This window comes from Heptranchias perlo, chromosome 2 (assembly GCF_035084215.1).
Source record: "Heptranchias perlo isolate sHepPer1 chromosome 2, sHepPer1.hap1, whole genome shotgun sequence".
NCBI classification, from domain to species: Eukaryota; Metazoa; Chordata; class Chondrichthyes; order Hexanchiformes; family Hexanchidae; genus Heptranchias; species Heptranchias perlo.
In genome coordinates, this window is record NC_090326.1 from 104,756,733 (window position 1) to 104,772,839 (window position 16,107).

Sequence of the window (16,107 nt, forward strand, 5' to 3'; positions counted from 1 at the left end):
CCCTGGGGCACCCCACTCAGTACTCCCCCCACCCAGATGCATCTCCTCCAATAAACACCCATTGTTTTCTACCTTTCAGTCAACTTATCCATACCCAAGATTTTCCCTGAATCCCCACAGCTTTTAACTTTACTAAGAGACTTTTATGTGGAACTTTTGTCAATTGCCTTCTCGAAGTCAAGGTACAATATGTTATTGTGGTTACACAGTCCACTTGGGATGTCACCTCCTCAGGGAACTCAAGGAGGTTGATCAGGCAGGATCTTATGTTGATTGTTCTTAACTAAGCTATTGTTGTACAGGTAATCTTCAAGTTTATACCTGTTAATCAATTCCATTATTTTACACAGGATTCAATTAAGATTGTTGTGTCTGATTTGTCAGCCTTTTTGAATATGGGCACCATGTTTTACTGTTTCTAATTACTGGTAGCTCCCCAATGTCCAGATGATTGTCAATATCTCACAAATCTTCTCCCCAGTCTCCTTAAGCATTCTGGGATAAATGTCATGTGATCCTGAAGATTTATTGCTTTTGCCTTTTCGCCTATCTTGGACTTCCATCTCGTTTATATTGCAGTCATTACTTTTGCCTGGGTTAACCATGTTTGGAGAGGGCATGTTGTTCACATCTTCCCTTGTGAATACTTGAAGGAAGTAATCATTCAGAATGTTTACTATTTATGCTATTTCTCTGTTTTGACTCTGTTTGCATCTTGTATGGTTCTTGCCTCTTCTCTGGCTGCCGTATTACTGTTAAAGTACTGAAAGAAAATCTTGTTGTTAGGTTTTACCTTTTGTTATGTTTTTTATTCGGTCAATCTTTGCCTCTCTGATCACCCTTTCAACATTTTTCCATGTTCTTGTATCATCCTAGTGAACCCCACCCCCTTTTTATTCCTGCCAGAGTTGAAACGGTCATTTTCCCTCACCATTTCACTTTTGATTTGTTTATTAATCAGTTTATGGTCATGTCTATTTAGTCTGAGCTTGCTGGTTCGAGGTATGTATTTATTCTGCATACTCAGCATTGGAAAGGTGCTCAGTTTGTCTTCACTGAAGCGCTGTTGAACAACCTGTCCAATCAATTTGCTTGAGTTCCTTCATTTCACATATGAACCAAAATGCAAGAGTGGCACAGGTGAGCTGCATTATGTTCTTGAAAACACCCATGTCCCAGGAGGGAAGAATGGTCTGCGTATGAGAGTTGTCAGTAGCTTCCATTAATAATGCTGTATTATCAGTCGATGAAGGTTGAGTTCAAAGAACCCAAATTGGACTTTCTCTTTCTCCCTCCTCTTTCCTCGTCCAACTGAAAAGAGGTGCAACCTAACACAGTTTGTGTCACAAATAACCCTCTGACGTGGGAATTAAATATTCAATTGTTAAAGTCAAACATGTATATTCAGAAATTGCATTATATATAAAAGGCAAGCATCAGGTATTCAATGAAAAATCAAGTATGTTTTGTAACATTCAGTTAATGGATACTTGTTGCACAACAAATTAGTAATGCTGGTACTTGTACTAACCAATGTTTTCTTTCTTTCAGGAACAATCTTATTAGCACAATTAACTACCAAGCACATGCAGGAGGCAACTACTATGTAAAAGTAATAGTCTCCAGCCCACTATACAGCAGCCCTTTCAATCGATTGCTTCCGTACCTTGTAAAAGTAAGAACTCCAATCATGGGTTTACAGGCATTATTCCCCTTTAATATCAATAGTGCTAAGCTTTTGCTACAGCCCGATGGCAGCTATGCCACTCAAATCTTGGGCTTTAGTGTTCATGCGTTTGCTGAAGAAGTGAAGTTTTTGTTTGACTTTGGAGATGGTTCACCGCTACTGATTGTCAGTCGAATACAGAGTAGCTTTGATGGTACATTTGCGACTGGACGACACAAGTTTATCAAAGGTTGGTGTGCAGATTTTTTTTTTACCCCTACTAGACACCGTCATTATTTGTTGTTCCTGCCCTGGTGATTAGCCCCCACAATCCCCAATAGGCTATTCCGAGTGATTTTACAGGGTCAATCGGTTCACTGTCAAATCGCATTCGATGGCACAGTTTGTCATGCATGGATAGGATGTGCGTTCAATCCTGCAAGCCTTGACATGCTGAGTTTCAGATCTGCCAGGTATCTCATCATAGAGAGGGAAGTAAAATCAGAGAGAGAGTTACCACGTTTGCACTCACACCCCTGTTTCAAGCAAAGCTGCCAGAGGCCAAGAGGGGAAGGTGTCATCTTCTCAGCTGAAGTCTGCAAGGGGATACTGAATAGGAGTAAAAGAGAAAAATATCTTAATGCAGTATACCTGCAAAAAAAATTAAAACATTTTGCACTGTTTTAAATATGTATTTACAACCATAACTATTTATATATTCACTGGGAACATTGAGGAGAATTTTAATTGATAGAAACATCTTTTATATGATCATTTGTTTTGGAATATTAAATAGAGCACTATTAGCTCAAACAAATTATTTTCATTTTACAATATAAAAAATCTTCATTTACAATAAAAACTATAGTAGTGTAAAAACTATGTGTACTTTGATACCCCAGAATCAGAATGTTTTGGCTTACAAACCAGAAATTGCTGCCAACATGTGACTATGTATTTTGTGGTATTGGCTGTGAGACGGGTCTACTATTGGAAGCTCACTTAATGTGGGGAGTTGGAAATTGCGTGCTGCGGCTGCATTGGAATGGGTTAGGTAGATGGTTGAAGGAAAGGGGGATGAAGGGATATGGAACAAGGTGGGCACAGAGAATTAGGACTACTGCTTGCGTGAAGGGTGAACACCAACACTGACTGGTTGGACTGTGCAGCCTGTTTCCACTTTGTAGTTAGAAGTTATTGAGTTCAAGTCCCACTGAAGAGACTTGAGCATATAATCCAGGCTAAACCTCCAGTGCAGTATTAAAGGAGTGCTGCACTATTGGAGGTACCGTCTTTCGGATGAGAGGTTAAATCGAGGCCCCGTCTGCCCTTAAGTGCATGTTATAGTCCAGCAATTTTATTTTAAATTCACAAGCTTTCGGAGATTTTCTCCTTCCTCAGGCAAATGTTTCAAGAAACATTTGCCTGAGGAAGGAGAAAATCTCCGAAAGCTTGTGAATTTAAAATAAAATTGCTGGACTATAACTTGGTGTTGTAAAATTGTTTACAATTGTCAACCCCAGTCCATCACCGGCATCTCCACATCTTAAGTGCATGGACAACATGGCATTATTTGAGGAAGAACAGAGAAGTTCTCCTGATGTCCTGGACAACATTTATCCTTCAACCAACATCACTAAAACAGATTACCTGGTCATGTATCTCATTTCCGTTTGTGGGACCTTGCTGTGCGTAAATTGGCTGGCGCGTTTCCTACGTTATAACGGTGACTACACTTAAAAAGTATTTCATTGGCTGTAAAACTCTTTGGGATGTCCTTGGGTTGTGAAAGGTGCTATATAAATCCAAGTCCTTTGCTTTAATTTCTTTGCAGATAATACAACATTGTTTTGTTTTTCTGTTTGATCGTCTCCACTGAAATGTTCTTTTTCCACCTATACTTTTCTTGTGTATCTGTCCTTTTCAGTCATTGAAACGAGATTCTAACCTGGCACTGACCAAACCCTGAACTAAACCAAGACAAAATGGGAACAAAGCTTTGTAACAGCAATTAATTGATTTGTTTCTAGCAATCAAACCATTTCTTCAAACTGGTGCAGCAACAAATAAAGAACACTATGCAAACAACATATATTTAAATTTATTTTATTGTTTCAAAAACCTCAAGAAATCTGAATAAAACTTCCATTTACAGACCATAGTGCCTTACTCTTTGAAAGTTGCCCCTCATAGCTAAAATGTTATTTCAATTATTGCGAGTTGCTTGATTTTTGTGACTTCTTCTTACAGCTCAGTTGTATAATTGTACATGCATACCAATATTTTGCTGATGGTGTTGTCATCTATATTTGAAACTTATTTTGACAGAGGGTGTGTTCTACATCACAGTCTCAACTTTCAACGAGTTCTACAATGTTACGAATGAGCTTGGTGCTTATTTTGTGCAAATGGTTCCAGAAGGCCTGGTGCTGACCATGAATTCCAGTGTGATTCACAAAAATGAAGTCATTCTCTTCAGTGCAATGCTGACGAAAGGAACTGATGTGACATACAGCTGGAATATGGGCGATCAGACCTCCTATGTAGATGAAGGTAAGAAAGTCCTATGTTGTGCTGGCATAAGGTTGTATAAGATGCGAGGGCAGGGAATATGATCTCTTCAAGACCTTGCGCAGGAAATATCTTTGAAAGGCATTTGTTTGCTACTAATTAGGTATTGACAAAAAAGAATGGGATTTCAGATTACTAGAAAGCACTAAACATTAAAAGACCACTTTTATAGCGTTTCACTCTTGTTCTTTTTGTGTAATGTTTGGACCCTATTTCTGTATTTCAGGTCCTGTAATTAAACACAAGTTTTTGTCTGCTGGAATCTACAATATAACAGTAAATGCACGGAATAAAGTGGGAATGGTCTCGACCTACGTCACTGTAGCTGTACTCTACCGAATGCAGCGTATGAAATACCTCTATTGTCTCATATACATGTGTTGATCAGCACTTCGATTTTTTAGAAGTGCATATAATGTCAGAGGGAAGGGGGCTGATTGGTGCACTATTTTTTGTGTCTGGAATGTGGGTTTAATTGCAGCCTAAGTTGATAGGATGAAAGTCTCTATGTTACTGATTGGAAGGGTCCTGTGCAAAATGAGTTTGGGAACTTTGAACATGGTTTCCAGTGTGCCTGCACCTACATACAAAACTGCCCCTAATTTGATACTATATTGGTAATCTCATTCAGAAAAAACACAAAAATAGTTGGTGTAGGAAATCAAAATGCCACCGCAGGGGTTGCATCTCTGAGATTCAGGCTAATGCACATTGTGGGGTAAAGCAGTGGGAGTTCACTCTGCAGCTGGTTTTGTTCCACTTGACCTGAGAGTGTTTGATATTGACCTGGATTGTTCAAAATGGAAAACTGTTGTATATTCCAGTACTAACATGCCTTACCTTGATAAGCACGAACTTCAACATTTTTAAAAAAAAGCATAAATGTTATAGCAGAAAGATTTCATGTATTAACCAAACCTATCAGTCACTACTAAGTGATTGGAACCAGTATCCGACAACTGTGCCCAGTGGAATAGTCAAACAATGCAAACTATCGAAGCTCATACATGAATATTAATGACCTCATGGGCAGGGCGTTGGAAAGCGTCCACGCCCATAAAACAATAGTTCAACAAGGAATTAGCACCTTCAAAAGTGGAGATTTGGGGAGAGAAGAAAATTGGCAAAGAGAAAACAAGCATCTTAGATAAAATAAGAACAGAAAGTGTCAGAAATACACAGCTGGTCCATCAACATTCAAAACAAAAGGTTAACATTGCGGTCGAGACCCTTCATCTGAATCCTCAGGTGACGAGCCGATGTACCAATGCAATGGGCTGGATGATAGTGGGACATAATTCCTCTCATGAGAAATGCAGATTTCAGCTGGTCTGTCTTGGATAAGATGAGTAGAAATAAGACATTTGTGCACAGAGATGCAACAAAATCTGATGGAGGATCTCTGCAGCAGAGCGCCCGGTTGAAGAACTGCATCGCAGAGCCACACAGCAAACTTTCACTCTAAAAAGGGTCACGGTTCAGCAGGAAAATGCATTGCTTGGTCTCGTACTGATGTATACAGAACAAGAAGATTCAAAGCAGCAATGAGATACTACAGTTGACTTTGGCATACCTGGACTCGGCAGGTGAAAAGTCAGCCAAGGCTCCCTTTCCCCTGGTCAAAATCCCCAAGAAAGCACATGTTTTAACACAATCAGGCTGAGCTGTAACGGCCCCCACAGTTAAATAGTCTGTGAACTTTCATTATTTTGGATTACACATGAAGACTCGCCATTTAAGCATGGTACCAAAGGACTGCTGGCACTGCGGAACTGTACCTCAGTGAAAATGACTAAATAAACTAAACGTTGAAGATTAAAGATAAGATGCTGTTATTTTTTTGATTTGAATTCTGAAGTAAGTTTCAGTGTTAATTTTGATACAGAGACTATATGACATTTTCATTAGGTTCTGTTGTACAGTTAATAGATAGTTATTAGCATTAGATTATAGATTTCATTAAATGAACTTTTTCTACATTATTTTACAGCTGTTTCTATCTCTACAAACAAGACTATATACGCTACCTATTCAGACATCTTGTTCACAGCAATAACTGCAGAAGATGACCCATTGCAGTTTGTCTGGTATTTTGGAGACACGCCTCCAGTGAAAACTACGTCACGAAGTATAACCACAAGATATTCAACTCCAGGGAGGTACAGATAAATTACAGAAATTAGTTGATTCAACTGCACATCTACTTGATATGTTGCACCTTTTAATCTAAGACAATAACATAAAATCACAAGTTATGTTCCGATCTTTTCACGAACCAGGGGCCTAAAATTTTCATGGGCCCGCTTTGCAGGCAGAAGTTTGATGGAGTGGGGTGTGAGTCCACCCTAAATTAAAGAATGGGGTAGTTTCCATGGTCAGGACAGGCAGCCCACGCCTGTGAGGGTGCCTCAACACCATGGCTGGCACTGAGCGGAGTGGCCCAAAACTGCTTTGTTAGGGGCCCTGACCAGACCAAAAAATTAAAAAAGGTAAAGAAATCTTTAGCTCCTTGAGGAGGCTTTAGGTATAAAAATAAAGATATTCGATTCCCTCTGGTATTGATTACCATATTTTGGACAAGGTCTGGGGCCTCCATGCAACACTCAGAAGGCCTTAACAGAACTCTTACCAGCTAAGTAAATACTGGGTGGAATTCCAGGGCAACTTGGAACTTCCCCAGACATGTACCATTGACATGAGGGGGAGGACATAAGGAAAAATCGCTATCCTCCCACCAGAATTTAAGACAGGACTTGGAATGAGGTGGAATCTGAGTGGGCTCCAACCATAAATTTCTATCCCCATCTGTTGATTTGCCCTCTCTCTGTCATTGGGCCCAATTTGAATTTTGGGCCCTTGGTGTTAATAAGTGCAGGAATTTTGTTCTATTGCGGATAGTTTAGATCTGCAGTGAACCTGTCTCGAGATTGAACAAGCATCTGTCATGTCATGTCTTTCGAGATTTTCATCAAAGATATCACACCTAAGGGCGTCACAGGTTTTGGGGGCAAATTTAGTAATTGGCTGATATAAATATCTGATTGATAAAACACGAACAAATTAAAAGCAATTCAGTTAAGTTGGTAATTACCATTGAGGAACAAGGGGAACAGATAGGGTGGATCGAGAGAAACTATTTCCGCTGGTTGGGGATTTTAGGAGTAGGGGACACAGTCTACAAATTGGAGCCAGACCTTTCAGGAGCGAGATTAGAAAACATTTCTACACGCAAAAGGTGGTCGAAGTTTGGAACTCTCTTCCGCAAACGACAATTGATACTAGCTCAATTGCTAAATTTAAATGTGAGATAGATAGCTTTTTGGCAACCAAAGGTATTAAGGGATATGGGCCAAAGGCAGGGATATGGAGTTAGATCACAGATCAGCCATGATCTTATCAAATTGCGGAGCAGGCACGAGGGGCTGAATGGCCTACTCCTGTTCCTATGTTCCTAAGCAAGCAGCAGAAAACTGAGCAATCATTTTTTTTCCCAAAACCACCAATCTTGAACTGACAAGTAGCCGAAGTTGACCGATTGTTCTCAAATAAATGTTTGAACCTGGTTTGAACCATCAGCTGATTTTTTAGACAGCTGCAAATTTACCAATATAATTAATACTTAAAAGTAAGATTCCTGTAAAAAAAAATAACTCCGATTGAAATACTTATTCTTGCATAGTAGTAACAGTTTAAAGATTGAGAAGACCTTCGGTCCATGTCGCCCACCTATCCACAGTATTCCCTTGATGCATTTCTAATAACCCTGAATCCTATTTGTTGACAAGAAACTGTCTAGTTCCTTCTTGAAATCCATGAATGTTTCTTGTATCACCACATGTGCCATTGTTCCACATATCTGTTCCACATATTTACCACCGTTGTAATAAAAGAAAGTTCCTCCTGCATTTCCTACTTTTTGTTTTGTTGTCCTTAATTTGTAAATATGACTTTAATTCTGTACATGGTAGAAAAGCTTACTTGGATCCAATTTGTCCAAACCTTTCATAATTTAAAAAACTTTTATCATATCCCTTTTCAGTCTTCTCTTTCCAACAGAGAAAAGACCCAGGGTAGTCAACCTTTTCTCATACCTCATTCCATTAAGTTCTGGGATCAGCCATGTCGCCCTTTTCTGTACCACTTTCAATAACATAGAGATGATCACACAGTGTTATAAGTCCCCAAGAAATGTTTTATGCAGTGACCAATTAGCATTTTGGGAGCTTCGTGTTCAATTTGGAGCACTTGTCTGGAGCTTAAATTATTTAGGTGGGCTTTTTTGCTTTTTTCCACTGATATCTTTGTACCTCCCGATTGGTTGCAGACCACGTCAATCACCAGTCCTTGATTTTGGCTCCCGTACTTCTGCAGAAGTCTTGATAACTCACTCCCCTCATGAAATGGCAGCTAGTTCCACTGTAGGTCGAATTTTCATTGCTGTTTCTGCACTACCTTTAGGGGTGCTGCAGAAACCCCTTCTTAATGGGGATCACAGTGCTTCCAGAGGCAGTAGTTCTACCTGATTCACGATGCCGTTATACTGCCAAAGTTGGGACTGCTGGTGATGTTATTGTGCTATGATAACTTGCATTAGTACATGTAGGTTACTTTTGATTCCCATATAAGGATTAAAAAAATACATTTTTCTTTTGTAAGTTAAGGTGACTATTTTGGATTAACTTTAATTTGGCACAAATCAGTAAACTTATTAAATTGATGCTTGATTTTCAGGTTATAGCCTATTCACACAAAACACATTTAATTCTATAATAAGCACCAGATGAGCACCAATTTAGGTGGACATATGATACTGAGTGGGTGTAGTAAATCATAACTGAAGCTGTTTGTGTTTTGCAGGTACAATGTGATTGTAAACGCCTCAAATCAGATTAGTTCTTTCACGTCAAACATCTATCCTGTGGAGCTACAGCAGAAAGTTGAGCCCAACAGGCTTCGAATGGACAATAAAGATCTTACCTCTGTTCTCTTGAACTCCAGTGTTGCTGTGGAAGTGCGCATTAACTATGGAACCAATCTCTCTTATTTGTGGAGTTTCGGTGATGGTACTGTGAGAATTGGGAACAGAAGGGAGTATCACAGTTATGATAGGTAGGCAGATTCTGCTGTTCGGCTAAAATCTTTAAGGAGGTTTAGGGAGAAAACAGGCCTACGTTTTTGTGAAAAAGGATTCCTTGTATGATACTGATAAAAGAAAGTAGAAATTTATTTTTTCAAGCTTTGATTTCTAAAGTTGAAGGGAATTACTTCATTCAAATGTAGCAGCACTAAATTCTCAACTTTTAAAATGGTAACTGCAGGCAAATGCCACCAGCAGAGGAAGGTTTGCTGAAGAACAGCTATCAGGGAAAAGGTTATGGATAAGTGACATCAGAAAAGAAAATTTGCCTGTTGAGTGCTTGGTGGGGGAGCGGTGGCAGGGGGGGGGACAGGGAGGTGCATAAGAAATGGTGTCAGGTGGAGTGAAGTGTAGAAAAAAAAGACTGATGCTCCTGTGGACATCTTTCAATGGTAACTAGTCTTGTTACCTACAAACCACACTTTGTGGCCACCAAAAATGTTGCTAATAGAGTCATCGAGTCATAGAGTCATACAGCACGGATAGAGGCCCTTCGGCCCATCGTGTCCGCGCCGGCCATCAGCCCTGTCTACTCTAATCCCATATTCCAGCATTTGGTCCGTAGCCTTGTATGCTATGGCATTTCAAGTGCTCATCCAAATGCTTCTTGAATGTTGTGAGGGTTCCTGCCTCCACAACCCTTTCAGGCAGTGAGTTCCAGACTCCAACCACCCTCTGGGTGAAAAAGTTCTTTCTCAAATCCCCTCTAAACCTCCCGCCTTTTACCTTGAATCTATGTCCCCTTGTTATAGAACCCTCAACGAAGGGAAAAAGCTCCTTTGTATCCATCCTATCTGTGCCCCTCATAATTTTGTACACCTCAATCATGTCCCCCCTCAGCCTCCTCTGCTCCAAGGAAAACAAACCCAATCTTCCCAGTCTCTCTTCATAGCTGAAGCGCTCCAGCCCTGGTAACATCCTGGTGAATCTCCTCTGCACCCTCTCCAAAGCGATCACATCCTTCCTGTAGTGTGGCGACCAGAACTGCACACAGTACTCCAGCTGTGGCCTAACCAGTGTTTTATACAGCTCCATCATAACCTCCTTGCTCTTATATTCTATGCCTCGGCTAATAAAGGCAAGTATCCCATATGCCTTCTTTACCACCTTATCTACCTGTTCCGCCGCCTTCAGGGATCTGTGAACTTGCACACCAAGATCCCTCTGACCCTCTGTCTTGCCTAGGGTCCTCCCATTCATTGTGTATTCCCTTGCCTTGTTAGTCCCTCCAAAGTGCATCACCTCGCACTTTTCCGGGTTAAATTCCATTTGCCACTGTTCCGCCCATCTGACCAACCCATCTATATCGTCCTGCAGACTGAGGCTATCCTCCTCACTATTTACCACCCTACCAATCTTTGTATCATCAGCGAACTTACTGATCATACCTTTTACATTCATATCCAAATCTGTGCCATATGATTGTACGCAAGTGAACGCTATCATTCTGTTTTGAATGATTGCTGTACTTCTAAAGTGGTAGTAATCACCACTCAAGAAATGCTTGGGGGTCAGCATACTGTTACTTAAATGAAGACTGGAGCAGAGTGAAGCACTGTCACAGTGATGATCTCTGCAAGGGCAAAAGTCACCTCTCAAAGTGCTCTCAAATATTTGACGAACATTTTAAAGGCCTTAACCCAATGTGAATTTCAACTGTTGCCTCATGGGAATAGGAAACTATTGGTATTAATGTGACAAAAGGTGTTTTATTCAACATTTCAGCTTGTTTATAGGAAGGAACCAAATCAAATAATGTAACATGTGAAAGTGTGATTACTTGGTCAATATAGAGTTACTGATGAATTACATCACACACTTAACACATCTTCAAAATATTGCCATCAAAAATAACCAAGCTATTTCCTATCATGTGCAAGTTTCAAAAAAGAAATGTGTATATATATTCTGTGTGATTGGGATTAATGTATTTATAACTGCTGTATGATTTTTACAGGGAAGGAGAATTTACAGTCGAAGTAGTCATCTTTAACAATGTTAGCTCTGCCTCACTCTCTGGCCAGCTCTTTGTTATTTCTCAGAATTGTCAGCCTCCTCCAGTGAAAAGCTATGGCCCGTCCAAAATAGAGGTATAGTGAGGCTATCATTTCCTCATGGGGATATCAGAATTAAAATATGCAACTCCTTTTATAATCAAAAATAATCACTGTAAAATAGAAACTATGACAAACAAATTCAACATGCTTAAATTTCAAAAATACTAGTTAATCTCCTATCACATTGCACATGGACAATCAAGACCAATGCAGTATTCAGGTGAAGCATTTGCTTTTAAGCCTAATGTGTAGAATTAAAAGCAATGAATGTCAGGCTTATGCTTGAATGTAATACACAAAATGATGTTTAGCAAAACAGAAACAAAAAAAAACCCTGAAATGTTAAGATGCTCATTTGAGAAGACCAATAGTAACTTACCACTTGAACTATCTGTAGTTAATATTTAAAATTTTCTTTGTTATAATATTTTAAGAATACGATTGTGTAAATATTATAATTTGAATAATATTTAGATGTGTTAAACTGAAGAAAATAATGTGCATGACATCTGTATGGCTCCTAAAACATTATGAAATGTAAATCTCTGAAATGTTGCGAGAATGAGACCACTACTTTTCATACAGGTCAGAAGATACCAGTCCTTCAAGCTTGGAGTTACGTTTGAGAGTGAGTTTGTCTGTAACATCTCGAGAGGTATTCAATACAGCTGGTCCTTCTTTGAACCAGATGGTTCGCTGGTCACATTGTCACAGGTTGATGTTAACAAACCGTTTATACTTATTCCAGGCTATCTGTTGGATTATGGAATCTATCTTGCAATTGCCAGGGTAAGAAATCAGTCTGACAATGTAATGTGCATGAGTTGCCACTACAAAATTACTTCAAATTTAATAGCACCTGTTCAAAACTTTTGGAGTTAAAGAGGAAAGAATGGTTTTGTTACTTGGTCCAGTTAATGATACTGGTGTTATGCAATATTTTGGATGTGCTGTTAGAAAAATGCTGGAGGTACTTAAGATTGCTCAGATCAAAACAATCCTATGGGATTTATAGTGAAACACAAGCTTCTGAAAAAAGAAGCATTTGGTATTAAATTAAGATATTGACAGTTTAGAAAGTAATAGGTGCTTGGATGGCTAAATATTTTTTAAAAATTTACTCAATTTTCTTCTCTTTTCTGTCTTCATAATTTTAAAATATGGCATGTGCTATAGGTCAAATGTTCAGAGAGTTAGAGAATGGCTCTTTGCTCTGTAGGGCTGATTAATTTTAATGGTTGGAAAATCACGGGCTTCAGGCCCACTATTTCCTGAGCTGCACTTCCTGTTTAGAGTGTCTGATCACAGAATCAGCCCTTATATCCCATAGGTTCACAGAATACTATTAATGTCGCAGTCTTAGCATTAGGTAATCCTAGCAAAAGATAATTAACTATAAATTCTAATAAATCAATTAAAAAGAAAGAGTTGTCTTTATATGTACTGTATTCAGTTCTGGGCACCGCACCTTAGGAAGGATATATTGGCCTTGGATGGAGTGCAGCATAGATTTACGAGAGTGATACCTGTACTCCAAGGGTTAAATTACGAGGAGAGATTACACAAACTAGGGTTGTATTTCCTGGAATTTAGAAGATTGAGGGGTGATTTGATAGAAGTTTTCAAGATATTAAGGGGGACTGATAGGGTCGATAGAGAGAAACTATTTCCACTGGTTGAGGAGTCTAGGACTAGTGGCCATAGTCTAAAAATTAGAGCCCAGACTTCAAGAGTGAAGTTAGGAAACACTTCTACATGAAAAGGGTGGTAGAAGTTTGGAACTCTCTTCCGCAAATGGCAGTTCATGCAAGCTCAATTGTTAATTTTAAATCTGAGGTTGATCGATTTTTGTGAGCCCCATATCCCTTAATACCTTTGGTTAAGGCGAGTGCATGGAGTTAGGTCACAGATCAGCCATGATCTCATTAAATGGCGGAACAGGCTCGAGGGGCTAAATAATCTTCTGCTGTTACTATGTTCCAATATGCTGCTTAATCATGTCTTTTAGAAATGTTGCAAAACACTTCATACAAAATTAATTATTTGAAATGCAGTAACTCTTGTTATTTAGGTGATTGTCCAAGCCATTGAGAACACAACAATGAGCTGAATGGTCAGTTGGTCAGTTTTTGGTGATGTTGATTGAGAGAAGAATATTGACTACGAACACCAGGAGAACTCCATTCTCCTCTTTGAATAGTGCCATTGGATCTTGACTATCCACCTGAACCACCCCAGGCAGACAGACAGAGGCTGTAGTTTAATGTGCCACCTGAAGTGCAGATTCTCAGACAGTGTAGTACTCCTTCAGTACTGTACTGCCAGCCTAGATTATGTACTTAAGTCCAGGAAAGGGGATGAATAATGATAAGAGGGAGATAGAATTTAGTTTTAAAGTAATGTTTACTGGAATTATGACAAGGCTGTACAAAAAGTTAAAACCCTGGAGGATTTTAATTTGTCACGACAACTGTCATTTTTCATATTTCTATTGCTATGTTTGGCATTTGTAATGGTACTTGGAGAAGAGGGAAAAGGAATAACTGAAGGAATTTATTTGGGATCCTTAGCAGTTTTACAAATGATTTTGAATAAGTAGTAGTCTGACGTGAATTTGCACAACACAAATAATCTTAATTACTTTCCGAATGCAGGTTCAAATCGCTGGCAGTGTTGTTTACAACAACTACACTATAAGTGTTGAAGTCCTTGCTACCCCACCAGTGAGTGTGATTTCAGGTGGTACACAGCTCTTCATAACCAAAAAGCATGAGTCCATCATTAGTTTGAATGGATCAGAATCATATGATCCGGACTATCCAGACACTGCAAACCTAAGGTGAGTCATAATAGGAACTCGTGTCATGATCCAATCTAACAGAGAAACATCAAAAATTTGCATTTATATAGCACCTTTAACACGGAAAACATTCCAAGACCTGACTATGGCCAAGCCGGCTGAATGGTGGGTCAAAGGGAGGAAGGGTGAACAAAAGGCCAGAGTTGGAGAATGAGGGGTAAAGAAGGAGCTATAAGGCTGGCGGAGGTTTCAACAACAACAACAATACACATTTATAGCATCTTTAACATAGTGAAACGTCCCAAGGTGTTTTACAGGAGCACTGTCAAACAAAATTTGACACCGTGCCACATAAGGAGATATTAGGACAGGTTATCAAAAGCTTGGTCAAAGAGGTAGGTTATAAGGAGCATTTAAAAGAAGGAGAGAGAGGTAAAGAGGCGGAGAGGTTTAGGGAGTGCATTCCAGAGCTTAGGGCCTAGGCAGCAGAAGACAGGTCGTCAATTTTGGAATGATTAAAATCGGGGATGCGCAAGTGGCCAGAATTGGAGGAGCGCAGAGATTTATGAGGATTGTAGGGCTTGAGGGGGTTACAGAGATAGGGTGGGGTGAGGCCATGGAGGGATTTGAACACAAAAATGAGAATTTTAAAATTGAGGCGGTGCCGGGCTGGGAGCCAATGTACGTCAGCGAGCACAGGGGTAATGGGTGACCAGGACTTGGTATGGGTTAGGATATGCGATAGAGTGGGGCTAATGATGTGAAGGAATTTGAAGACAAGGATTTCAAATTTACTGTGTTGAAGGACTATGAGCTAATGCAGGACTGTGAGGATGGGGATAATGGTTGAGTGGGACTTAATGCAAGACAGAATACAGCAGCTGAGTTTTGGACCAGCTGGAGGGTGGAGGATGGAAGGCCCGTGTGGAGGATATTAGAGAAATCAAGGCTAGTGGTGACCGTCAAATCAATAAGGGCTTCAGCACTGTGGCTGGTGGCTAAGGTAGGGACTGAAGTGGACAATGTTGTGGAGGTTGAAGTTGGTCGTTTTGGTGATGGATAAGATGTGAAATTTTCAGCTTAGCTCTGGCTGAAATAAGATAACAAAATTTTGCATGGGTTGGTTCAGCCTGAGTAAGAGGATGATCCTGGAGTATTTAGATTGTTTTGAATTAGGAGAGTTAGATCTGGTGATGAATAACTAACTCAGTTTTGTACCAGGTGCGCTCAAGTTTGTGGCCCTCTGACTTGAGGGAGTGAACTTGGGGAGACAATTGAGGTGGCAGACTGTAAGTAATAGGATAAGATCGAGGATGTTGAAGCTAGTGATTTAAAAGATGTACAGGCGCAGAGGTTTCTTGACGGGTGAAAGGTCGTAGGAGCAGCATTTAGAAGTTTGAGTGAATTATTGGGATTTTTTTTCTCATGGGAGGATGGTGAGGGTCATGGCCATGGAGGAAGGTAGGGCCATGTGAGTGATATGGGAGAGAAGTGGTCAGAGGTGGCCTTGCTGGCAGTCAAGACCTCAGGAGCAGAGAGGCCATGAAAGATGACTAGGTCAAGAGGTGGACCTGGGTTTGAGTGGGGGGAACTTTTGTGACAGGTGAGAGTGAATAAGGCTATGAAGACACAGAACTTTGAGGAGAGGAAGCTGAGGGAGTTCAGATGTAGGCTGAAATCACCGAGGAATAAGTCTTGCTCGGTGCAAAGACTAAGGGAAGAGACAAGTATGAAAATTGGCATGAGGCTTGGAAGGACAGTACACAACAAGATTTTGGGCAAGATAAATGGTGCTTAGAGGATAAGGTTACCAGGTTGAGGTGGAACTTGACAATAAAGGCAATGCCACCATCATTGTGATTTGGACGGGGCAAAT

General features: G+C 40.0%; 1 protein-coding gene across 5 annotated transcripts in view; it reads left to right on the top strand.

The window, feature by feature from the left end:
* The window catches only part of LOC137341938 (polycystin-1-like protein 1), a 288,830-nt gene that overhangs the window by 105,919 nt on the left and 166,804 nt on the right, over positions 1–16,107 (top strand). For all 5 annotated transcript variants that reach the window (XR_010967170.1, XM_068005486.1, XM_068005476.1 and 2 more), the window contains exons 14-21: positions 1,552–1,916; positions 3,995–4,219; positions 4,464–4,583; positions 6,228–6,396; positions 9,095–9,346; positions 11,332–11,464; positions 12,017–12,220; positions 14,086–14,270. Coding sequence is in view for 4 of the 5 variants with exons in the window: in XM_068005486.1 (XP_067861587.1) it covers positions 1,552–1,916; positions 3,995–4,219; positions 4,464–4,583; positions 6,228–6,396; positions 9,095–9,346; positions 11,332–11,464; positions 12,017–12,220; positions 14,086–14,270 (1,653 nt within the window). In the remaining variant the exon portion in view is untranslated. The remainder of the gene's footprint in view (positions 1–1,551; positions 1,917–3,994; positions 4,220–4,463; positions 4,584–6,227; positions 6,397–9,094; positions 9,347–11,331; positions 11,465–12,016; positions 12,221–14,085; positions 14,271–16,107) is intronic.